The following is a 25,441-nucleotide window of genomic DNA, read 5'->3' on the forward strand; positions in this document are numbered from 1 at the left end:
GGCATCGCTGGCTGGCTGATATTTATTGCCCATCCCGAGTTGCCCTTGGAGGGCAGTTGAGAGTCAACCACATTGCTGTGGCTCTGGAGTCCCACATAGGCCAGACCGGATAAGGACGGCAGATTTCTTTCCCTAAAGGACATTAGTGAACCAGATGGGTTTTTCCGAAAATCGATAATGGTTTCAAGGCCATCAGTAGATTCTTAATTCCAGATATTTTTTATTGAGTTCAAATTCCACCATCTGCTGTGGTGGGATTCGAACCCGAACATTAGTTGAGTTTCTAGATTAATACTCTGGTGATAATACCACTAGGCCACCGCCTCCCCATTAGGTTGGGGCAAGCAACCTGGCATGACAGCTGGCAAGCAAAATTACATTCCTGCCTTCCTCAGTTCCCTTCCCCAATGACCTCCAAAAATTCTGCCAAGATCTGAATTGGAATGAAGACTGAGTCAGTTGTCCTGCAAAAGGAATATTATTCAAACCCAGCATTTAATGTATATTCATTACATTGTGTGATCTGACTGCCTACTATCAGAAAGAGAATGGTTCTGCTGATATCTATCCACAGCAGTACCCTTCTCGCTGGCACACTCAGCTCAGACTGATTTAATATTGTTTATTTCACCAAGTTCATGCAATCTGTATCTGGGAAGCCTTTACTATATCTTCCTCAGAGCTCAAATTCAGATCACATTGAGGATTATATGTGCCTCCTCTCATGTCTTTCATTGCCTAATATGAGTTAGAGGAATTGAATAATCCAACTTCTCACTGCCCTAAAAACATAATGTCGGATCTCCATCTTCCTCTGAAACTTGGAACAAGACTGCACATTTGCAGGCATTTAAATTTAATCCGGTGTCGCGTTTACCATTATATCTGTACAGTACACATTGGTGCTCTGATTTTCGGAGGAATGTAAAATGCCTGGCAGTAAGAAAATTATTACATGTAACTACTGGCACATCATCAAAAAAGGCCAAACCTACCAGTAAATCGGGATCGATATTGGCCTCCAGGACCATAATGACATATTTATGTCATAACATGCACTGGTTTGTGGGGGAAGAAGGTAGTTTACTGGAGTTAACACAACTTCAATCCATCTCTGAGTGTAGTGGAGAAAGTGGCATTCAGATTTGTTGGATTTATAGTGGGAATTTATTGCCTTGTTTATGATACTTCAAGCAGGATACAGTTATATTGTCACCTTTGCAATAAAACTTTGCGCTGTTAAGATGTAGGAGTCAGATTAACGCTATGAATCCTGTATGTTTAGTAGGAGCAGTGATTTTCTTCCCTATTCTGCTGGCATCTCCCTCCAATGGGTGCCTGATGATATATTTTAAACTACAAATTGTTTATTCTTAATAAGAAGTAAACACAGGAGCAAATTAATTAAACAGATTTTCTGTTTAATCAACCCAACCCGCACATCTTTGGAGTGTGGGTGGAAACTGGAGCACCCGGAGGAAACCCATGCAGACACGGGGGGAACATGCAAACTCCACACAGGCAGTCACCGGAGGTCAAAATTGATCCCGGTTACCTGGCACTGTGAGGCACCAGTGTTAGCCACAGTGCCTCCCCAAAAAGCAGGAGGAGGCCATTCAACCCTGCTCCACCATTCATTTTGATCACGGCTGATCATCAAATACAATATCCTGATCCCCCCATATCCTTTAACCTCTTTAGCCCCAAATCAGCATAGCTTGCCTGCCAGTGCATCTCTGAACAACTTCTCAGCTCCCCATCGAGGAATTGAACCCCGGTCCCCCACGTGACAGGTGGGGATACTAACCACTATACTATCAAGGAAACTTTAGACTCTCACTGGCAAGAATGTTAATTGCCACTTGTCAGCCCAAACTGAAATGTTGCCAGCATTTTATGTCCATCCCTGTCCTCCATTTCAGAGGGCATTTGAGAGTCAACCATGTTGCTGTGGATCTGGAGTCGCATGTAGGCCAGACCAGGTAAGGACGGCAGATTTCCTAAAGGGCGTGGGTTTTTACAGCAATCAGCAATGGTTTAATGGTCAGATTTTATTTTTAATTGAATTCAAAGTTCAACTATCTGCCATGGTGGGATTTGAACCCAGGTCCCCAGATCTTGTCCTGGGTCGCTGGATTAATAGTCCAGTGACAATATCACTACACCATTGCCTCCCCACAAAGATGGCGGCACGGTGGCACAGTGGTTAGCACTGCTGCCTCACAGCACCAGGGACCTGGGTTCACTTTCCTGCTTGCATCACTGTCTGTGCGGAGTTTGCACGTTCTCCCCGTGTCTGCGTGGGTTTCCTCCGGGTATTCGGTTTCCTCCCACAGTCCAAAGATGTGTGGGTTAGGTTCATTGCCCATGATAAATTTGCCCCTTAGTGTCAGGGTAAATATGTGGGGTTATGGGGATAGGGCCTGGGTGGATTTGTGGTCAGTGCAGACTCAAAGGGCCGAATGGCCACCTTCTGCACTGTCGGGATTCTATGATTCTATGTGTAGGTTAGATGGATTGATCATGGTAAATGCATGGGGTTACAGATGGACCTGGATACGATGCTCTTTTGGAGAGTCAGTGCAGACTTGATGGGCTTGATACAGACTTGATGAGAAAGACCTCTTTCTGCACTATAGGGGATTCTATGGTTCTAACCCCCAGGATTGGTTGGCTATTAGAGAGAATGTCAATATCTGGCAAATTTACAAGACTTGTCTATGGACAAACCACATTAGCCCTGACAGACAGGTCATCTTTTGAAGTTGGCACCCACACTTCAGAGTGTTTGCTTCTACTTACAGGCTAATCAAGATGAAAGGACCAAAGCAAACATGAACAGAAATAGCAACGAACAAAAATCAGTTGATTTTTTTAAATTAAGCATGCTGTCCACAAACAGAAATTGTGTGCGTTTGGTCAAAGCACACCAACCCACACAAAGACAGGATAAATTGTGAACAGAGATTAATTTAAATTTGTCAACTGTGGAGCAGGAAAGCTTCATATAAATGGAGATAAATGTTCAAGTGTTACTTAAAGCAGAGCAGATCCTCGTTCTATCAGAATCTGAAACAGAGTCCATCAATTGCATATTTAATATTTTTGTGTGATGGAAGCGAATTGTTTGGATATATTGTATGTCAGATAAATGGCAAGTTTAACCCACTTCTGGGCTTTGACATTGACAAAAAACTAAAAGTCTGATTGCCCCAGGGCCCTCCATAACAGATTACCAATGCAGTCCCAGTATTGATATGAATCACCAATTAGGATGGGAGATGCTTGTATCTTTTTTTAATATTCATTCATGGGTTATGGGCATGGCTGGCAAGGTCAGCATTTATTACCTATCCCCATTTGCCCTTCAGAAGAAGTTGATGAGTCACCTTTCTGAAACGGCTGCAGTCTATGTGGTGAAGGTACATCCACAGTGTTGTTGGGGAAGGAGTTCTAGGATTTTTGACCCACTGACAATGAAAGAACAGCAATATAAGTCAGGGTGGTGTATGACTTGGATGGGAACTTGAAGCTGGTGGTGTTCCCATACATCTGCTGCGTAAAGGTCGCAGGTAAAGGTTGCAGGTTTAGAAGGTGCTGTGAGATCCTATGAGGAGAGGCTGAGGGATTTTGGATTGTTTTCGCTGGAAAGGCGGCGGCTAAGAAGGGATCTTATTGAAACATATAAGATGATTAGAGGTTTAGATAGGGTGGATAGTGATAGCCTTTTTCCTCTGATGGAGAAATCCAGCACGAGGGGGCATGGCTTTAAATTGAGGGGGGGTAGTTATAGAACCGATGTCAGGGGTAGGTTCTTTACCCAGAGGGTGGTGAGGGATTGGAATGCCCTGCCAGCATCAGTTGTAAATGCGCCTAGTTTGGGGGCGTTTAAGAGATCCGTAGATAGGTTCATGGACGAAAAGAAATTGGTTTAGGTTGGAGGGTCACAGTTTTTTTTTTTTTAACTGGTCGGTGCAACATCGTGGGCCGAAGGGCCTGTTCTGCGCTGTAATGTTCTATGTTCTATGTTTAAAAGAGCCTTGGTGAATTCCTGCGGTTCATTTTGTAGATGGTACACACTGCTGCCACGGTGTGCCAGGGATGGAGGGAGTGAATGTTTAAGGTGGTAGATGGAGCGTTAATCAAGCTGGTTGCTTTGTCCTGGATGGTATAGCATTTCTTCAGAAGGTTTGTCAAACGTGATGTCCCATTTATAAATCCATGTTGACTATGCCCAATCAGACCATCATTATCCAAGTGTCCATTTATCACGTGCTTTAGAATAGATTCTAACATGTTCCCTACTACTGATCTAAGGTTAACAGGTCTGTAGTTCCCCATTTTCTCTCTCCCTCCCTTCTTAAATAATGGGGTGACATTTACTACCTTTCAATCTGCAGGAACCATTCCAGAATCTATAGAATTTTGGAAGCCAATGTTTCCGCTAGCTCCACAGTTAATTCTTTCAACATTCTGAAAGTTGAATATCAGGGCTTGGGGACTTATTAACATTCAGTCCCATATATTTCTCCAATACAAACTTCATACTAATACTAATTTCATTCACCCTCATTCTCCTTAGTTCCCTTAGATCTCTAATACTGGGAATTTTGTGTCTCTTCCTCAGTGAGAACAGGCACAAAGTAATCATTTTACTTCTCTCTGCCATTTCTCTAGTCCCCATTATAAATTGGATGTAAACATTTTGGGCTTTGTCATTTGCATTCACATGTTTCCATTCACATTTCATTGAAATACCTTCTTGAATTGGGGAAAACATGTACATGTGAATACACGCTGTCATGTATCCCTGTTTACCAAAATCTAAATGTTCCATTCATTTTTTTCTATTAACACCAGGTCTTGGACAAAATGAAAAATAGAAGCAAAATACTGCAGATGTTGGAAATCTGAAATGTAAACAGAGAACACAGGAAATACGTGACAGGTCAGACAGCATCCAGAGAGAGAAAATGACAGGTTGATGACAATTGCTCAACAGTTGCAGCCTGACCTGCTGAGTATTTCTAACCCTTCCTGCTTTTATTTACCCAAAATGAGTGGCCATGGATGTCAAAAAGTGTCAGTCAGAAAATCTAGAGTGAAGTGTCCAAGAGTTGAGTGGATTAAATCCACAGCTGAGTTTGTCAACAATGTACTCTCTATGAAGGGAGCGCTGCTAATTTTGCCAGAGATATGTACAGATAGGATATTCTGGGACAATCCCTTACGACAGCCCCCAACGCATCCTTGGTGAGGGCATGCGATAAGACAGGTAGCAATGTAACTTTTATGAAACACTCCGTTGGCCTTAACTGCAGTATTGTGTCCAGTTGTGGGGCACTTCAGGAAGGCATTGGAGAGGATGCAGAAATAATTCACGAGATTGGTTCCAGGGAAGAGGAATTTCAGCGATGTAGATGATTGGAGAATCCAGGACTGTTCACCGTGGAGAGGAGAAGGGTGAGAGGAGATTTGATAGATGGGTCTGGACCAAAGTAGATTGGAAGAAACTGTCCCCATTGGCAGAAGTACAACTGAAACTTACAGGATACTGCAAGGCCTGGATAGAGTGGACGTGGAGAGGATGTTTCCACTAGTAGGAAAAACTAGAACCAGAGGGCACAACCTCAAACTAAAGGGACAATCCTTTAAAACAGAGATGAGGAGGAATTTCTTCAGTCAGAGAGTGGTGAATCTGTGGAACTCGTTGCTGCAGAAAGCTGAGAAGGCCAGGTCATTGAGTGTCATTAAGATAGAGATAGAGAGGTTCTTGATTAATAAAGGGATCGAGGTTATGGGGAAAAGGCAGGAGAATGGGGATGAGAAAAATATCAGCCATGATTGAATGGCGAAGCAGACTCGATGGGCCGACTGGCCTAATTCTGCTTCTATGTCTTATGGTTTTATGATCTAAGTATAGAGATTCAGAGGGCGCTGATTTAAGGTGATTGGCAGAAAAGCAATGCCAACATGAGGAAAAGCATTTCTACACACACAAGGGTGGTTAGGATCTGGGAGTGTGGTGGAGATAGATTCAATTGAAGCCTTCAAAAGAAAATCAGACAAAATTGTAGGGCTAGAGGAAAAGGTGGGAGAGTGGGGCTTACGAGCTGTTCTTACAGAGAACTGTCATGGACACAATGGACAAAATAGCCTCTTACTTTGCAGTAACCATTCTATGACTATTATTAGCCTTCATGCCACACAGTGACACAGTAGTTAGCATTGCTGCCCCAAGCACCAGGGACCTGGATTCAACTCCGGCTTTGGGTGACTGTGTGGAGTTTGCACGTTCTCCCCATGTCTGCGTGGGTTTCCCCCGGGTTCTTCGGTTTCCTCCCACAGTCCAAAGATGTGCAGGTTAGGTGGATTGGCCAGGGTAAATTGCCCCTTAGTGTCCCAAGATGTTTAGAATAAGTGGATTAGCTATGGTAAAAATGCTTTTTCTGGAGAGTCGGTGCAGACTCGATGGACTGAATGACCTCCTTCTGCACTATAGGGATTCTATAAGTTAGATGGAGAGGGCTAGATTGCAAAGTAGTGGACACTGTGCTATAGTTTCCCAGAGGTCTGGCATGCTGCTGTAAGGTGTTCAAAATCATGAGGGGCCCAGACAGAGTAGATATGAGAGCAATTGTCCTCATTGCTGGGAGGATTGGGAACCAGAGGACACAGGTTTAAGGTCATTTGCAAAAGAAGCAATGCGGGACATGAGAGGAGATGGGAATCTATGTTTACACAATGACAGGGTGAGGACCTGGAATGCACTGGCTGAGAGCACATGGTGGAGACAAGTTCAATCACGGCTTCCAGAAAGCAATCGGGGGTCAATATCTGACAATTTTGCAGGGCTCTGGGGAAATGGTGGGGGGAGTGGTCCTGAACTGCAGAGAGCCAGCACAGACAAGATGGGCCGAATAGCCTCCTCCTGTGCTGTCACTATTCAAGTGGGTAACCTTGCCCTGCCTTCCAAACCAATCTCCAGGGGAAAAAAACCCTTATTGCACCATCAATAATAATCAGGACAATGGAAGGCAGTGGGGGGGGGGGGGGGGGGGCGTTACAGACTGGGTAGAAAGTGCTCCCACAACATTTGCTTCAAGTTATTTATATCCAGCCAATTGGAATACAGTCTCTTGCTTTACAGCTGCACATAATTTAAGAAGTGACCAGAAGTTCCCCCCCCCAAACTTGAAATCTGATCAGGACGAGTAAGTAATATTGATTTGCGGGGGGGGGGGGGGGGGGGTGTGGGAAAGGAGGCGGAAATAACCAGGGTTGGGGCACCTGACCCACAGCTCTGAGGAATGGTCATCTCGACAGGCCCTAGAAGCTGAGATTTTCCAGCACTTTCGACCCACAAATAGGGGTTCTGACCCAAAGGTTCATCGACTCTGAAAAAGAAACCTTAATTCTGGCGTATGTCTTCACAGAAGCTGCGAAACCCGCCGAACATTTCCTGATTTGCTGTGAAATGTCTGGGGAGGTCAGTTTCGACCAGCGGGTTTTTTTTGTGTGTGATCCCTAGGGATGAATGTTGTCTCTGCAAAACTCCTATCCAAAAAAAAACCCCTTCATCGGTTTAGCCTGTGAGAGGGAAAGTACAAGTGTGTTTGTCTGGGTGCTGCGGGCAATGGTGATTGTGCAAGACGAGGAGATGTGGGCTGGCTTTCTGTTTACGAGCTCGATGCGTCACTGCAGGCTTGACACTGACAATGACATTGCCTTTGAAACTGATACAAGGCGCCGCCTCCGATACTCTCAAAGCAGCAACAAACTCCTGCAATTTCAATTCGCCTGACAAGCAGCCAGCCACTCGCGGTGGCTTTTTAGACTTGTAGCAAGTGGAATGCTACAGTAACAGCAGCTTAAACATTTAAATAATAAAAACAGAATTAGTGCTCGCTTCTCGAGAACGTGGAGTCTTTTCGCCCGCTTTTGTGTGATCAAACTTTAGTGAATGGAGCAGCAGTCCTTGAATTAACCACTGCCAAACGCCAACAGAGAGAAAAAAAAATGGTAAGCTGCTTCGCAAGAAACTTGCCACTTTATAAGTGATTAGTGCATGTTTGAGACTCGATTTTGGGGCTCCCACCCGCTCTGTCCTTGGGTAACGTTAATTGCTATCGGCAGCTGTCTTGCATTTACGTGTTTAGCTTGGCACTCACTGGAATAGCTACATTTAGCTCGTCTCTTGAAAGCGGCTATTGTCGTTCATAAGTCAGTTGGGGTGAAATGTTACTGTTTTTGTTCGCTGCTGACTTGGTGTGATGTACAATCGGCGTCCTGCCCAGTTGGAAGCGGTAATATCGCTCAAAGCGTTTCATTTTGCAACTCCGCTTCGTTAGTTATAAGGTGGAAACTTCAATATCAACTGTGCAGCGGCAAGGGTGAACCGGTTTCTCCCGCATTTAATTTACACCATTAATGAATTTCTCTGGCCTGTTTGCCTTTATTCAGACATCCATTGCCGCTCATCCATTTTCCAAGACCAGACACAACATTATGTATATATTAGAATTGTCCTTGTGTTGATAATTAGCCCAAGCGTTACAAAACGCCCCTAATGTGGAATGGAGGATTACAGGCAACATCTATTTGATATAGACACAGAAAATGCTGGAAAATCTCATCAGGTCTGACAGCATCTGTGGAGAGAGAATAGAGCCAACGTTTCGAGTCTGGAAGCTCTGTTGGAGGGTCATCCAGAAGCGTTAGCTTTATTCCCTGATGCTGTCAAATCTGCTGAGATTTTCCAGCATTTTTCTATCTTTTGTTTCACATTCCAGGGAGTATGTTTCCTTGTATCTATTTCACACAGCATAGGGCTTTCCCTATTAAATCCAGACACACGCTTGAAATATAACCGCATTGGCTCGGACATTGCGGAACATTACCCGACAAATCCGGCGACCCGATTTCCAAAGAAAATAAAAACAAAATAAGAAACAACGCTTGGAGGCGGTAGTTACACAGGTGCGCCTGAACCTTCATGTGTCTTTCCGACCCGCTGATGTAAATACTGTTCCCATGATAGCAATGGTTAAAGCAAATGGCAAAACCTGCCACGGGCAACATTACGCACAGCTGACTGTGAAACTTGAAAAAAAACAAGACCCATTTAATTCATTGTTTGGTCACTTCATTGTATTTCTAGTTACTATGGTAATCCATGTTATTTCATCATTTTTTTTTTCTTGTCGTGTTATATGAATCAGGCACCGGGGGCGCATCATAAAAAGTTGCTTCCAATTGTGGATTTTTCCCAAAACTTTTATAGATTAAGCGAGGAGTAAAGCACAACTTGAACATATGCGCCAGTCAGGCCAAATTATAATTGCGACAGCACCCACAGAAGGTGAGAGGCAGATACATTTATAGTTGATTAACAAAAAAGGCGAATGTCTAGATCTGGCTGTAGAAAAAAGAAACTTAAAGTCGCAGTGGAAACTGAAAAAAGTTTATTTATTAGTGTCACAAGTAAGGCTCACATTAACACTGCAATGAAGTTACTGTAAAATTCCCCTAGTCGCCACACTCCGGCGCCTGTTCCGGTACACTGAGGGAGAGTTTAGCATGACCAATGCCCCTAACCAGCACGTCTTTCAGACTGTGGGAGGAAACCGAAGTACCCGGAGGAAACCCACACAGACACAGGGTGAACGTGCAAACTCCACAGACAATGACCCAAGCCAGGAATTGAACTCATGTCTCTGGTTCTGTGAGGCAGCAGCCCTAACCATTGTGCCACAGATCTTTGTTCTACAATTGGAAACATTTAACCTGGGGAGATTTTTTTAAAATTCGTTCAGACTCTGCCAGGGGTGTACAAGATCTAACCAGGGTAGGGAGTGTTGATCATAATTTATACTAGTTAATAACTAGATCATGAATTGTGATTTCCTGCTTCTGAATGCATGTTTGTTTCCTGCTTGTCTTTTTGAATGCACACCTTTTTTAATGTTATTTAATTGGTATGTGTGAGTGCAGGGTGGTACATGGGGATGATGAGAATGTTTTAAAGTTTATTTATTAATAACAGAAGTAGGCTTACATTAACACTGCAATGAAGTTACTGTGAAAATCCTCTAGTTGCCACACTCCGGCACCTGTTTAGGTAAACTGAGGGAGAATTTAGCATGGCCAATGCACCTAACCAGCACGTCTTTTGGACTGTGGGAGGAAACCAGAGCACCCGGAGGAAACCCACAGAGACGAGAATGTGCAGACTCCGCACAGACAATGATCCAAGCCGGGAATCGAACCTGGGTCCCTGGCGCTGTGACGCAGCAGTGCTAACCACTGTGCCACCCATGATCATAATTTATACTAGTTAATAACTAAATCATGAATTGTAATTTCCTGCTCCTAAATACACAAATTTCTCTCCTGCACCATTTTGAATGCACACCTTTTTTGTTGCAGTGGTATGTGTGAGTGCAGGGTGGTATATGGGGATTGTTGAAGTGGTATGTGAGAGTACAGGGTGGTATATGGTAATTGTTGCACTGATATGTGTGAGTGTTGGGTTCTATATGGGGATTGTTGAAGTGAGTGCAGGGTGGTATATGGGAATGGTGAGAATGGGCTATGCTGCTGCAGGGTGATGTATGGGAATTGTTGCAGTAGTATGTGTGAGTGTATGGAGTGGGTGGGGTTGGGCTATGCTGCTGCTGTGGGGAGGCGGCAGGATGATGTATGGGGATTGTTTGCTGTTGTATGTTTGAGTGTCTGCAGAGTGTATGGGGTGGGCCATGCTGCTGCAAGAAGACGACAGCAGGGTGATTTATGGGGATTGTTGAAGTGGTACGTGTGTGAGTGCTGGGTGGTATATGGGGATTGTTGAACTGGTATGTGAGTGCAAGGTGGTACATGGGAATGGTGAGAATGGGCTATGCTGCTGTAGGGTGATGTATGGGGATTGTTGCAGTAGTGTGGGTGAGTGTATGGAGTGGGTAGGGGTGGGCTATGCTGCTGCAGGGAGGCGGCAGGATGATGTCTGGGGATTGTTGCAGTAGTGTGGGTGTGTGTATGGGTGGGCTATGCTGCTGCTGCGGCGGGGAGGCCTCCGCGCGGGTTTGAATTTCCCGCCGGGCCGCGCGGGGGCTGTCGGGTAGGGGGCCGCGCGCTGCATGCTGGGTCTGGGTTGCTGCGCCTTCTCCCGGCGGCAGCGGCGGCGAGACAAGCGGCGGAAGAGCAGCCGGGCTGGGGGGACTGAGCGGCGGCACCGTACTCGGAGCTTCTCCTCATGCTTTTGGGACGCCGAGTGAGTAGTTAGCGGGGCCGGGTGGGAGGGGGAAGGAGGTTTAATTTAATTCGATGTGAAGTGTGTGAGAGGAAAGTCTCTGCCGCCGAGTCTCCTTTGTCTGAGAGGAAGGCAGGCCCGGTGTGAGGCCGGGCCCGGTGTGAGGAGAGAGACACCGCGCCTCCATCACTCTCACCCCCTACCCCCGCTCCCCTCATCCCCCGGACGCGGTTAGTCAATCAATCTCCCCCGTGAACCGGCTTCTTTTTCTCTTTTTTTAATATAAAATAACGCGGTCTGAAGACGCTGTGAGCCGCCCGGTTTGTGATTGACAGCCGCGCGGCCCAATCAGCGACGGAGCCGGCTGCGATGGGCGGGCGCTCTCCGCCAATCAGTGAGTGGCAGCCGCCGAAAGGGGGCGGGACCTTCCCGGCAACCATCAAGTTTGATCGTGGTTCGCTCCCCCCCTTTTTTCCATTAAGTGTTGGTGGACCGGCACGGCTTCTTTCTTTCTCAATGGTCAGGAGTGGGGTTTTTTTTTGTTGATGGTGGGTGAAGACGTCGTTTAAAAAGTAAACTTACACACACACACATACTGTGCGCGCACCCAGTTAAATCACCGAGGTTACAGTCCTTGTAGTGAGCAGAGCCGAGTTTTAAATGAAGTTGTCACAGCCCCCATTAGAGATAAAGCGCATTGTGTGTGTCCCCCGGCCACAGAGGCTCTGGATCACTCAGTCTCTCATTGTTTCAACAACACGCGGTGAGGCTCCAATAAGGTGTTTCATTTTGGTCTTCTCCCCCCCCCCCCCCCCCCCAAAAAAAAACCCCAATTTTTTTCCCCTTCTGAAGCTACTTGGGAACCCACTCTTTTTTTCCCCCCCCATTGGAGCTATTTGGGATTTAAACAATCCTTTTTTATTTTAAAGTGCAACAATGGAATTTTAATGTAATCCATGTGAATACATTTTGAAGACATTCCTTCCTCCTCTCCCCCCCCCCCCCCCAAGTATTTCACCCACCGTCTTTTTCTACATCAAAACGACAAGGTGATTCGACTTTGCGCAAGAACTGTTGTAATTCAGCAGTAACTGACCGCATCAGTCTCAACCTTTTTTATTGTGAACGATGAGTTTCTTTCCGTAACCCCACCATCCCACACAAGTAAAATTGCAGCCTCGAGACAGTGAGTAATATTTCTAGGGCGATACGAAACGTCAACGACTCGGCTTGCTCGTAGGAGACGACGTGGCTCATTTTCATGTGACTCATGTGGGTTTTTTTTAACAAGAAGTTGCGGGTTATTTTCCTGTGACGGCAATGGCGGGTTTGAATGGCCGCCCCAGGCGAATGTGACTCGGATGGGTGATGTTCCACGCCTGTGTTTTACTAATCTGATCGAAACCTTATTAATTTGCGACGCCCACCTGATCTCTTTCAAGTCCTAGCCTTAAAAAGCGTGGCCGTGACCCGAAGTAGCGGTTCACAATGGTCCTCTAAAGTTCGCGGACTCTGCGCTGCTTTTTAATTTTCCTTGGGTACAATTGGCGGAATTATAATTGAGTTTTAGATTACCTATGTCATTACCTCAGTAACTCTCCATTGAAATGAGATCAATGATGGATTAGTCCACCACGTGATGAATTTCTCTGCTGGGGATTTTTTTTCTCTGCCCGAGGGTAATTCTTTGCTAAAAATTAGCGGGCTTTCCCTTTTTTTTGAGTTAACTGATTACGATTCATTCCTACGACTTTCTTGCTAACTGAGCAGCATACCTTCTAATTGTATCTTTTACTCTTGTTCTATGCTTCTAAACACTATATTAAGAACTTTCTCCTTTCCTTCCCTATGAACAATATGTTTTGTCTGTACAGCATGCAACAAACAATGCTTTTCACTGTATACTTATACATGTGACAAATCAAGTCAAGTAAATGTCAGTGCTTGACAGTGTGGCCAGTGCGCCATATACAGGTATTTAATATGGAATGGAGCAGTGAAGGTTTTGAAGTTTGATAATCTGATTGAATACGATAGTTTTTAAGAAGTCGTGATTTCTTATCACAGCGCAGTTTCGTACATAATTTACAGGTGGTGTTGTGGCGAGCACATCGCTTATGTTTCTGTCACTAGTATAAGAAGGTGATTTTTAATTCTGGCGGCAATGGGTTGGAGGACTTTTTGAAAAATGTGCAAGGAGGCAACAGTGTGAGAAGTTTTTGTATTGTAGCTTTTAATCAGATATTGAATTAAATGTTTAGATTTTATTTTCATTGGGAAGATTGTAGTTGGGGGTAGAGGAAAGTAAGGCTGGCAGTCCTGTTTCTGTGTCAAAACTGTGACGTTAGTACACCAAATGCTACATTTTTTTCAGATATCATGTTGCCAGATATGATGGGATAGAAAATTCCATTTTGTAATTATATCATGAATAGGGTTTGTTGCTCCACCTTAAATATGACAGGTGAGTGCTTCAATTGATGATGGTTTAAAATTGTGGAAATGTTTTGAGCAACTGAGAGCTTTTCATTCCAGTAAATTTCATTTAACTTTGTCACTTGAGCCAAATTAATAAAAGTCACAACAGGAAATGCAAATGAATAAAGCTAAGCTGCCTTGAAGTTTTTGCACATTGATCACTTTGAACTGCTCCAAAGCCAAAAGTGTTTTTTTGGGGGGGGGGGGGAAATGAGGTAGCTCAATTAGTCCCCAAAATTTAGTCCAAAGTGTAAGGTGTGTCTTATATAAAGTGTGCATGGTTATGTTAAATTAAATATTTGCAGTGGCAGTTACTGGTATGACATTGTAAGTTAGTGCAGTTAAGTTCTGAATGACTGAGTATGAGGAAAGTATGAATAGAATCTATAAGTGTTGGTTAAGGATACACCATGAGTCACTAATAAAGGATCCTCTGGATGTGATTTATTTATCTGTCATATTAAATTAGGTATCTAGTCAACATAAATGGAGACCTGAGTTCTTGCGAGCCTCTAAGAAAATACATTTGAATGCATTTATTAATGGTGTGAGGATATTGTACTAAGTTACTTTTATCAAGTCCCAGAGGATGCTTTTGTTCTGGTTGCATGGTGGGGAGCATTTTCAGCACGAGCCAGAATTTTTGCATACTTCGTTGGAAGTTTCCCTGCCCCTTCTCCAAAAATGTGTTCTAAATTTTTAAATTCCAGACTATGGTTACAATAATTGAAAATGAAAAATACAGCAGATGCTGGAAATATGAAATAAAAACATATAAAATGTTGGAAAAACTCAGCAGGTCAATGAAAGGTCAACCTGAAACGTTAGCTCTGTTTCTCGCTCCGCAGATGCTGCCTGATCTGAGTGTTTCCAGCATGTTCCACGATCATAATCCGGCTTAGTGCTGCCTTTAAATAATAATCCTGACCAAATGAAATTGAAGTATTACAAAAATGTGGTTCGTCTGTTAGTGTTGAAACTTTACCATAAAGTGTTGCTGGCGGTGTCACTGTGTCCACTTTCCTTCTCTTCTCCTCTCTCTCTCTCCCTCCCTCCCTCACCACACCCCCCCCCCCCCCCCCACATTTAGCACTTGCAGACTGTTTACGATGTGTGTGGAAGTTCTACTTGTACTAAGTTTAAATAGCTCTGGAGCAACTTTCAAACTAATATTGTGCATTACTTTAGCAATGTGTATGGGAAAGCTACCAGCTCCACTTTCTGATTAAATTGTGGCATTTAACCCAATTACCTTTTTTCCTTCACTTTGACCCTTTCTCCAGCCTCAATTTGGGCATTTAATTAGAATCGGTGGTGGGACTCTTGCAGAGTATCTTGTTTTGTTCTGTACACTCTTTTGGGTTAAATATTGAGCATTGTAAGAATTCTGGATTTACAAAACTAATCTCCTGCTCTGTCATCTTAAACGTCCATGCTTTAGTTCAGAAGGTGAGTGCCTTGCAACATTCACTGCTTAATAAGCAGCGTCTTGAACAGCTTTTGGTCGCTCTATTTCTCCCTTCTTTGGGAAACAGGTGGTTACTTCCTCTCCAATAGTATGGCAGAAACTCGGAGTTCCAAATGAGGAGATCTGGGTTTTAAATTGAAATCTTCCCACTCTGGAGTATTACATTTAAATTAACCTTGGTGCACATTTGCCTTTCAAATTACATTTTAATAAAAGAGGCAATAATTTGTAAACTTATAATTTGTAAACAATGTGAAATGCATCATTGTTTTGATCTATGCAAAATATGAAAAGTAATTAGAGAAGAATATGATTTGATAAACATGAAGGTCCATCGCAGTGATGTTTCCTACATGAAATAAAGTATCTGGTGGGAAACTGTTATGGGTTCATGTGATTGTTTTCCATATAATCACCCCCCAACCATGTCATTCTGTACAAAATTCTATTACTTTTTTGTTGGATTGGGCGATGCAGCCATCTGTTGGTCCATTCAAAGCCATCCAAAGTGTGTCACCATTTTTTTCATGGAATCATAGTGCAGAAGGAGGCCCATCGTGTCTGCACCGACCACAAACCCACCCATGCCCTATCCCCATAACCCTATGCATTTAACCTAGCTAGCCCCCCTGACGAGGGTCAATTTAGAATGGCCAATCTGCCTAACCCACACATCTTTGGACTGTGGGAGGGAACCGGAGCACCCGGAGGAAACCCATGCAGACGGGCAGAACATGCAGACTCCACACAGACAGTGACCCAAGCTGGGAATTGAACCCGGGTGCCAGTCGCTGTGAGGCAGCAGTGCTAACCACTGTGCCACCTTGTAGTCCTCATTGTTCATCAGATGTGTGCATCAGTGGCATGGCTAACATTTATTACCCATTTCTAATTGCCCTTGAAGGTGGTGGTGAGCCAGCTTCTTGAACCGTTGCATGTATCTACACCATATGGACTGCAAAATGTTGCTATGGAGAGTGTTCCATGATTTTGACCAAGCGACACTGTAGGAATGTTGATCGTGTTTAAGGTGATAGAGTGCAGATCAAGTGAGCTGCTTTGAGCTGGATGGTGTCCAGCTTCTTGAGTGTTGCGAGAGCAACAGTGGAGAGTGTTCCATCACACTCCTAACTTGTGCCTTGTAAATGGTGGGGAAATTCAGGAGAGTCACCTCAGAATTCTCAGCCTCTGACCTGTTGTAGCCACAATATTGATATGGCTGGTCCATATGGTATGTCCCCAGGATATTGATTTCACATAACCTGAATGGTTGTAGTTATTACACGCATTCAAGGAACCAAAAGGCACAAGGCGTTAAAGAACTTGAGTTGCATAATCAATTTTATCTTTATTCATTGCTCAAAAGTTAAAATATTTTGCATTCCAGCATATTCTAATTCGATTGGAAAGACTCTAGTTTTTTTTACTTTGACAAAGTGGGTGCGACATTGACCAAATTTTACAACTTTGGGGTTGTAAAAGTGAAACAAATTCCAGGCTCATGTGTCTTTTCTCCCTATATCTGTGCAATGTTTGGATAAAGAAAATCAACCATAAATTGTCCTTTGAGGAGTCTTGTCCTTTTAAATTTCATTTTCAGTGTTCTATTTGTTGCATTAAGTCATTCAAGTATGTTCACAAGTTTTTTAAACCCCTGAAACCAGATTAAAATACGTGCAAGATGGTCATTGGTGTGTAGCAGTTCATTAAACTGATATGGGCACATTCATGAGTAGGGATGAGAGAACGTGTTTGAAATCTAAATTTTGCTTCAAAAATGAAATGCAAATGTTGGACATGTTTACTTATTCCTTTCTAAGAACCATCTGTTCTGTCATGTATTAAATGCAGATGGAGAGATTTGGGTAAATTGAGTGCTTACCATGCTTAATATTTAAGCCACAGGAGCTGCAAGATTTATTTTGTGCTCAATTAAGTTTATTCCATTAAGATTGTATGCCTGATGTGCACATTGTGTAAAAACACTCCTGGCGTTTAGGCATTTTATTGGTCACTTTGTTTCGTCCAAACAGAGCTATGCGATGTTCAACTTGGACATCAATACTTGTGGCTTCTAATTCAAATAGAATTTTTAAAATGTAATTCTTATGCAGTTAGAATGCATCTATGGCATGCATGTTCATGACAACTTTCTTGAAACTCAAAACAGCAATTAAATATCAAACTTTACTGAAATAGCACCACTTTTATTTTTACTTCGTCACATAATTGTTTTACTTCAGACTTCCTGTTGTTTCCAAACTGTCAGTGGTGAATGTACAGAACTGGTGCTGTAAACATCTCAAAGCACATAGAATAATGATATTATCTTTGGTTACTGGATAGGCGTTCTGGAGAAATGGTGCAAATTTGCTTGCTAATTATGTGGTAACAACAATGAATATTTTAAAATCTCAAATTCCCATTTTAAATATTTTCTGTCCACAAAGATTAAAACTCTGAATCCACTGACTTCATGTTGTCCACAGGCCTGTCAAGTATTCAACAAATATAAGTTATAAAACAGGAGACTGTTTAGTGTTACTAATGTTTCGATGCAATCTCGTGTGACGGGATGCATTGTTCTGTTCAACTCAATTTTTGCTGCAAGCATCCGTATAATAAATATTTTGATATGAAAGTAAATTAAACATGCAGGTTAGTTATAGGGAAATATTACGTTGAATATACAGGTGCGCAAACTGCCCTTGTCTGTTACAAATTGGAACTGAATCGTTTAAGCTCAAATCAGCTAACTGCAATTTGATCATTTCCATATGTACTGTAACCATAGTTTGTTTTTAGTTACGTTCTCCTTTCATCCTCCTCGTTTATTGAACCTCCTCCCTAATCTCAAAGTTTGTAATGCAATACTCCGATCTTGAAATAGAAGAGGCTGCAGAGTACAACAGTGCTGACACTCCAAGAAGATTCCTGTCACTGTTTATACCACTGGGTTGTAAAGCCAGATAAGCAGGGGAGAGGCACGCTGCTCAAGAAAATATTTAGCAGATTAGCACCTTTAAACTTGCAGTCCCTGCAACACACCTTCAATATCCTGTATTTTAAGAAAGAATTGTCAGCTTACAGAGCTATGAGGTGGATTGTTTTTCTCTCTTTAAAAAAAACAGGTTTTGCTCTTTATGAATACAATTGTTTGATACAAAGTCTATGGATCCATTACTTAACATTTCTTTTTTTCTTTGTTTTATAGGTTGTCCAAGTATAAAATGGATGATAGCTTTGATTGTGACTGCGGTGAGCTCGAGCCACCTGATCATTAACGGGAGCCATCTTTTAGAGATAGAAAGCTGCCACAAGTTCACTGCTTGTCCAGGCTATAGTTAAAAGGAAAGAAAAAGTGCTCATCAGCACTGTAGAATGATGCTGCTCAGGACCAGTCTTACACTGAATGTATCTGCACTATGAGGAGGATGTCAATAGAGGTTTATAACACATATATGTATTGTCACACACCCTGTTAAATGTTAGCCTGTTTACAACAGTAGTTTGGATGCATCTGTCTGTCAAAGTTCATTCCGTTGCAATCAAACTTTAGTTTAATTTTTAATGTCTGCAGGGATGCCCTTTTTTGAATTCGCCTAACGTTTACTGACCTAGGTCAGATCCGAATTTCTATTCTTCGAAGCTGTTCATTCTTGAAAGGAAAGATTGAACTGGGGACAGAACTGACCTTGTTTCGCTAGGATAGATGGCGCATACATTTCAAAGAGAAAATATCTTGAAGTTAAGTAAAGGTTAAGGTTGGCTTGCTCTTTGTTGTGGAAGCTGATTTTTCAATAGCTTAGTTTTGACATAGGATTGGCCATCTGATAGAAGAGGAAAGCTTGAGGGTTATCAACATGGCAGAAAAGTTTGGAAGTTTAATGAACATTCATGGTTTTGATTTGGGTGCTCGGTATATGGACTTGAAGCCACTCGGGTATGGTGGCAATGGCCTGGTTTTCTCTGCTGTGGACAATGACTGTGACAAGCGAGTGGCTGTCAAGAAAATTGTCCTGAGTGACCCACAGAGTGTCAAACATGCCTTGCGAGAGATCAAAATCATCCGCCGACTTGACAATGATAACATAGTGAAGGTGTTTGAGATTTTGGGTCCAAGTGGGATACCGATGTCTGATGATGTGGGTGCCATCACAGAACTGAATGCAGTGTACATTGTTCAAGAGTACATGGAGACCGATCTAGCGAAGCTGTTGGAACAGGGTCCATTCTCAGAGGAGCATGCTAGGCTCTTCATGTACCAGCTGCTTCGTGGGCTAAAATACATCCATTCAGCTAATGTTCTGCACAGGGATCTCAAACCGGCTAATCTCTTCATTAACACTGAGGATCTGGTGCTGAAAATAGGGGATTTTGGTCTGGCACGCATCATGGATCCCCATTACTCTCACAAAGTAAGTTTTAATTTCTTACCCATGAACAAATAAGGTAGTTGTGTTGTTAGTGCTGGCTGTCATTGTTCAGATCTTTTGCTATAACATTTAGCAAGAGCACAATATAGTACAATATAGTATAAGGAGGATTGAGTAGTGTTTCATTTGTCTGAGGAATATGTATGCAAGCAATTTGTGATGAAAAATTTTCATGTGGTTTAATGACCAATTGAGTAAACTAAATTGCTTAACATTACACCAAATGATATTTAATCATAATTTTTGCAACCTTTTAATAAAAAAAGCAATAAAAATAGTTTTAAAGCAGTGAGTTCTTGAATGGAGGAATAAATAAGTCGCGTTCCAGAAATATAGCTGAGTTGTATTGGTTCTGTTGGACATATGGTCTTGTAAATTTTAGTCGACAGCTTGTCTTTACATATTGGTGTGTATAATGTACATCACAGCTCTAATGTAATGCAGTGCTTATGGTTTAGCATGGACTGGCATGCATTTTTAACAAGGAAATAGCAATGCTAAAAATAAAACATTTTCACTTTTAATGCCCTGTGTCTGCATAAACTCGGCCATTATGTCAACTAGCTGCAGGAAGATCTGCCTCACGCTGAACGTCAGATGAGTGCTTTCCTTTTACCACTGTTACTTGTGTAATTTCCATCTTGTAAGCAGATAGATAAGGCTGCATTTTATCAGATTTCTTTGCTAGCATATAAATTGCCCTTAATTGCTGTGCCCACACATTATCATTTTCATTGACCTAGAAGTACGAGGCTCTTCCTTTCTCTGCCCACACCCACTTTCTATCAATCCCAAAGTTTAGACCAATTGAGAAGATTGTATTTCTGCTTTTCAGACAAGCCATTCTTATTGCCCGTGTGTGAAGCTATGTTTAATGGAAATTGTAGCAGTAATTGAATTAGGATTTCAAACTTGCAGGGTTATTCTAAGTGTTAGAAATAAATAGCATGCTCTTCCATCAATTGCCTATTCTAAAATAGTGTTCATGTGGAATTGAAATTCTGACTGAAGTAAAATAAAAAATAACTGCTTAATCAAATAATGCACTTGAATAAATCAATGTAAATAAATCTGCAGTATATAAGATTTCTAAATCATAATTGTGCACAATCATGAGAGACATATGGTAGATAAACTTTGCCCCTTAGGAGAAGGGTCAGTAACCAGGGGGCATAGATTTACGGTGAGGGGATTTGAGGAAAAACATTTTTACCAAGAGGGTGATGGGAATCTGGAATTCTGCCTGAAAGGGTGGTCGAGATGGGAACCCTTGCAACGCTCAAGAACCATTTAGATGAGCATTTGAAATACCATAGCATATGAGTGCTGGAAAATGGGATTAGAATTAGGTGCTTGATGGATGGTGCAGATACAATGGGCCTATTTCTGTGCTGTAAAACTCAGTGGCTATGAATAGACCACTACTTTCTGGAGATTGCTGGGGCCAATCAGATTAAATTTAAGCAAATTTGTGTGTTCAAAACCCAAGTTCAGAGCTTCCATGATCAAGGAATTAGAGAATCCTGACATTCTTACTGTGCTATTCAACCATTCACATTAAAACTACAGATGGATAACCTTTCTAGATCTTTGTTTTCACTGCTGACTTTATTCCATAGTGTAGCTCATGGGTTATGTTCCGGCAGAATTTTATAATGGCAGCATGTGATGAGGATAGTGTGCAATAATATTGAGGTGGAGTGACCTTGCTGGCATCCCATTTTGTAGTCCCTTTGGAAATTAAGGCACTAAAATGTTGACATCTATCACAAGGTTAGCATCTGTTCCATGTGTGCTGATTAAATGTCTGGAAGCTTCTATTCATGCATTACATTTTATTAGGGAGTGGCATATCCCTACAGTGGATACTCCATAAGAAATGTAAACCAGCCTGATGGCAGTAAGATCTTTAGACTGACGGCATAATCTCTTTTCAGTTATAGTGGACAGAGTTCAGGGAAATTAAAGAATGAAACAGCATAGCTGTACCAGAGTCCCATTCTTCCCATGGCATTTTCTTTTTCCCCTTTCAAGTATCTAATTCTCTTTGGAAGCTAGTATTGATTCTATTTCCTCTTTCAAACAGTGCACTCCAGGTTATAACTATTTTTTGAAAGTTTCCTCATGTTGCCTCTTGCTGGTTAGTTACTTTAAATCTGCATTCTCTTGTTACTGACTCCTTCTTTATTCTATCAAAACCCTTCATGGTTTTGGACATCTCAATCAAATCTTCTCTTAACCGACTATGCCTTAAGAGTAACTCAGCTTCTCCAGTCTCTCCGTATAACTGAAATCCCACATCCCTGGAAAATTGCTTCTGCATCTTCTCTAAGGCCTTGACATCTTTCCTCAAACATGGTGCCCAGAATCAAATGCAATACCTGAGGCCTATCTAGTGTTTTATCAAGATTTAACTTGACTCGCTAAATAAAGCCAAAAATCTATTTTTTTCAACAAACCAGCTTTCTAACTGAAATGGGAATGTTGTCTTATGAGGAAAGATTGGACAGGCCAGGTTTGTATTTGCAAGAGTTTAGGAGAGTAAGAGCCTACTTGCTTTAAAACGTACCGGATCCTGACAGGGTAGATGGGGAAAGAATGTCTCCTCTTGTGGGGAATCTAGAACTAAGGGGTCACTGTTTAAAAATAAGGGATCGCCCATTTAAGATAGATAAGGAGCATTATTTTCTGAGGGCAGTGAGCCTTTTGAACACACTTCCTTTCAAGGTGGTGGAAACAGATCCTTTGTTTTTTTTACAGCAGAGCTGGGTAGATTGTTAATGAGCAAGGGGGTGAAAGGCTAGCAGGAGTAGGTGGGAGTGTGGAGTTGTTTAAAATCAGATTAGTCATAATCTGAATGGCAGAGCAGGCTTGAGGGGCCAAGTGTCGTCCTCCTAATTGTTCATTTATATGTTCTTATCATTTTATCCTGCAATTGTTAAAGATTTGTGTGTTTGCCGTCCCACGTGTCTCCTTTTACGTTTCTTATAAAATTTGTGCCATAACCAATGTTGTATCCAAGCTGCTACTGGCCTTTTAATCCCTTGGGCCTTATTATGTGGTGGTTTTTTTGACCGTTCATGTACACAACATTGACCACACTATCCTTTGTAACCTTCTGTTACTTCATCATGGAATTCACGCTATTCTGTCAAACATGATCTTCCTTCAATAAATTCATGCTGACCATTTATTTAACTGCCATTTGGAAAAGTATAGTTTATTTTTGTCCAGTGTCTTCGTGTCTAGCTGCCACATTTATCTCTTTTTTTTTGAAAAGGATATCACCGTTGCAATTCACCAGTTCTGATACCAGCCCCATATCCAGGGAGGGTTATGACCAGCATCGACCATTTCTATCTTCCCTCAGTAGCCTAACATGATTCAGATCTGGACCAGATAGCCTTTAACTTTTAGGGCTACCAGCCATTAAGAATATCCTGTTCATCAATTTTGATCTTATCCAATTTCACTGCTGCTTCCTTTTACGGTTACAAATTTTAAGTGGTTACATAATTAAGATTTTTGATATTGACGGAGCATTGGTCTTTGTATTGGTTTGAGCTTCTGACCCAACAAATAGAAGATGCTTAGAATGGGCAGCTGGACTGAATAGAAATATGATGCATGTTGTGCTGCGAGTGTGATGCTCATGGGGTAAAAATTAATTTCAATGCTGTTGGGGTATTTTTTATCATAAACTCTTCTCCTGGTTTTCTGCGATTATGTATGCAAGGAGGCAGTTACAGTCGTGAGAAGGATGTCTGGCAGAGAGAATGCAAAAATCATATTTGAGCTTATTCCAGGAGCTCTGAGCCAAATGTTGGATTAAAGTTATGCAACATCTGTTGGAAGGTCTGTATATTTTGTTTTAGTTCAGTGCCTGATATAGCATTGGAGTGGAGTGGGGTCTTGCTGTTCAGTGCTCTAGCCTCATTTTGAGTGAATGTGGAAGGATCACTGCATGTAATGATCTCAGCACAGTAAACAGTACAGATATATAATGAGCAGTAGGAACCTCAGAACTAACTCCATGCCAGATTTCAGACCTTGCTAGTTTTCAGGTTAGACTATTCAGGCTGAGTTGGGTGGGGTCAAGGGTTGCGCAGGGCAAGGCAGGTGCGCAAAGCCAATGACTAGTGGGCAAGCTACCACGCCACTGCAGCAGCTAGCTGAATGAGCTGGTATGTTGACAAGTGAATTAAAGCATGTCAGCTTAGGAAATGCCCATTTTTCAGACATTGCTGGTTTTCGCATAGCTGGATTTGAGACAAACTAAGGAGCCAAGTTCTAACTTGAGTGAATGTCAAACAGCAGAGCACTAAATATCCTAAATGTCTTCTAAATGGTCCATGATGAGAAAAGCATGCACCTAGAAATAACTTGGTTATTCCTCAAAGGGTTCACTTTCCCTCAGTGAAATGTGCACCACTATAAATCCGTAATGCAGCAAGGTGCAGCAAATATTATTCCTCCTGCTCATTATGTAAATGTAAGTTGTTTATTTGAATTTGAGGAGAAGAAAATGCTAGGTGTTGTCAAATACTGATAACTGAAATAGTGCTGCAGAGATTGATTCCATAAATGAATGGCTTCACTGGCACATAAAGCTGCAGTGATGTGGATCATGCCCTTAGTATTTAATCGTTTGGGGTTTGATTTTAGATTGTGCTGTGCAGCCTAGTTTATAGCTGGTTTTTGAGTTGCGTGCATTGTCATTTTAAAAAAAAATCCAGTTTCTTCTGCTAGTGAGGGTCTAAATTCTTGACACTTTTGCCTTTCACACAATGTGAAAATAAAACAATTGCACACAGACAACATTCACTTCAGATGTTTTTCAATGGAGAAAATGTCTGCTTCTTAATTAGGAACTCTCTCCTAACTTAGTTTTTGCATAAAATGTTCAGTTACCCAGAAATGTGACCAGACTTTCTGGTGTTGCTTCTGACGTCATTCTTATTGTAGCTGAGAGATTTTATACATTGTTCTGAAAAATAAATCCTGTTCTACATTTGAAGATCAAATTTTAGTTATGCACACTTTGCTCGAATAAATAATCTGTAATCTAGTTCAAATTTTATAGTTTGCATCTTTCTTTAAAAACTAAGAGATTTATCTTTTAACTGAGCATTTTCTTTGCAAATTGTTAATTTTTGAGTGATTTTTTTTTCTTGGATATGAGCAGTGAAGGGGGAGTGGGGTATCAAAGACAGCTCTCAGTAATACTCATCTCTGATATTCATTCAATTTTAAAGACCTCACCAGGTTTTAATTAAAACCAAATGTCTTCCCTTTGTCTGCCATAGTAACGTACAGAAAGGTGAATGTTTGGAAACATTAATGTAAAATAAAGGGTCTCACAACTTTTCACTTTGCAAATGATTCCTCATCCCTGAAGCACTTTGTCAGGTGTCCAGAAAGTTAATGCTTGGGTATTGGTGGCCTGTTGAATATTAAAACCTTTTAAGGTTGCCACTAGGTTGCATAAATAATTCTTTCTCTCACAGTTTATATTCTTTTCAAACTGTTGAAACTTAAAATATAAAATAGTAACAAAAAATGCTGGAAATGGATCAGATCAGATAGCATCTGTAGAAAAAGTAAGTTTTGGGTGTGTACCCTTCATTAGAACAGCATATAAAACACATCATAACATGGCTGACTTGTGTATTTTTAACGTTTTCTATCTTTCCTGCTTTTTTAATGCTACCCAGAGTATGGTATTGTTATGAGACCTAATAAATCAAGACCTAACTAAATCCTTAAATTTATTGATCCACTGCCACTTTGCAAAAATAAATGTGCACATCT

General features: G+C 41.9%; 1 protein-coding gene across 2 annotated transcripts in view; it reads left to right on the top strand.

Moving 5' to 3' along the window:
* Positions 1 to 7,236: 7,236 nt before the first annotated feature.
* The window catches only part of mapk6 (mitogen-activated protein kinase 6), a 27,934-nt gene continuing 9,729 nt past the window's right edge, over positions 7,237 to 25,441 (top strand). The window contains exons 1-2 of one of the 2 annotated variants that reach the window (XM_078241359.1): positions 7,237 to 8,022; positions 18,409 to 19,612. In XM_078241359.1, the coding sequence (XP_078097485.1) occupies positions 19,058 to 19,612 (555 nt within the window). In that variant the 5' untranslated portion in view covers positions 7,237 to 8,022; positions 18,409 to 19,057. Of the gene's footprint in view, positions 8,023 to 11,135; positions 11,270 to 18,408; positions 19,613 to 25,441 lie in introns of those variants that run through there. The other variant, XM_078241358.1, reaches the window with a different exon arrangement.

Source organism: Mustelus asterias, chromosome 24 (assembly GCF_964213995.1).
Source record: "Mustelus asterias chromosome 24, sMusAst1.hap1.1, whole genome shotgun sequence".
In the NCBI taxonomy this organism is placed as follows: Eukaryota; Metazoa; Chordata; class Chondrichthyes; order Carcharhiniformes; family Triakidae; genus Mustelus; species Mustelus asterias.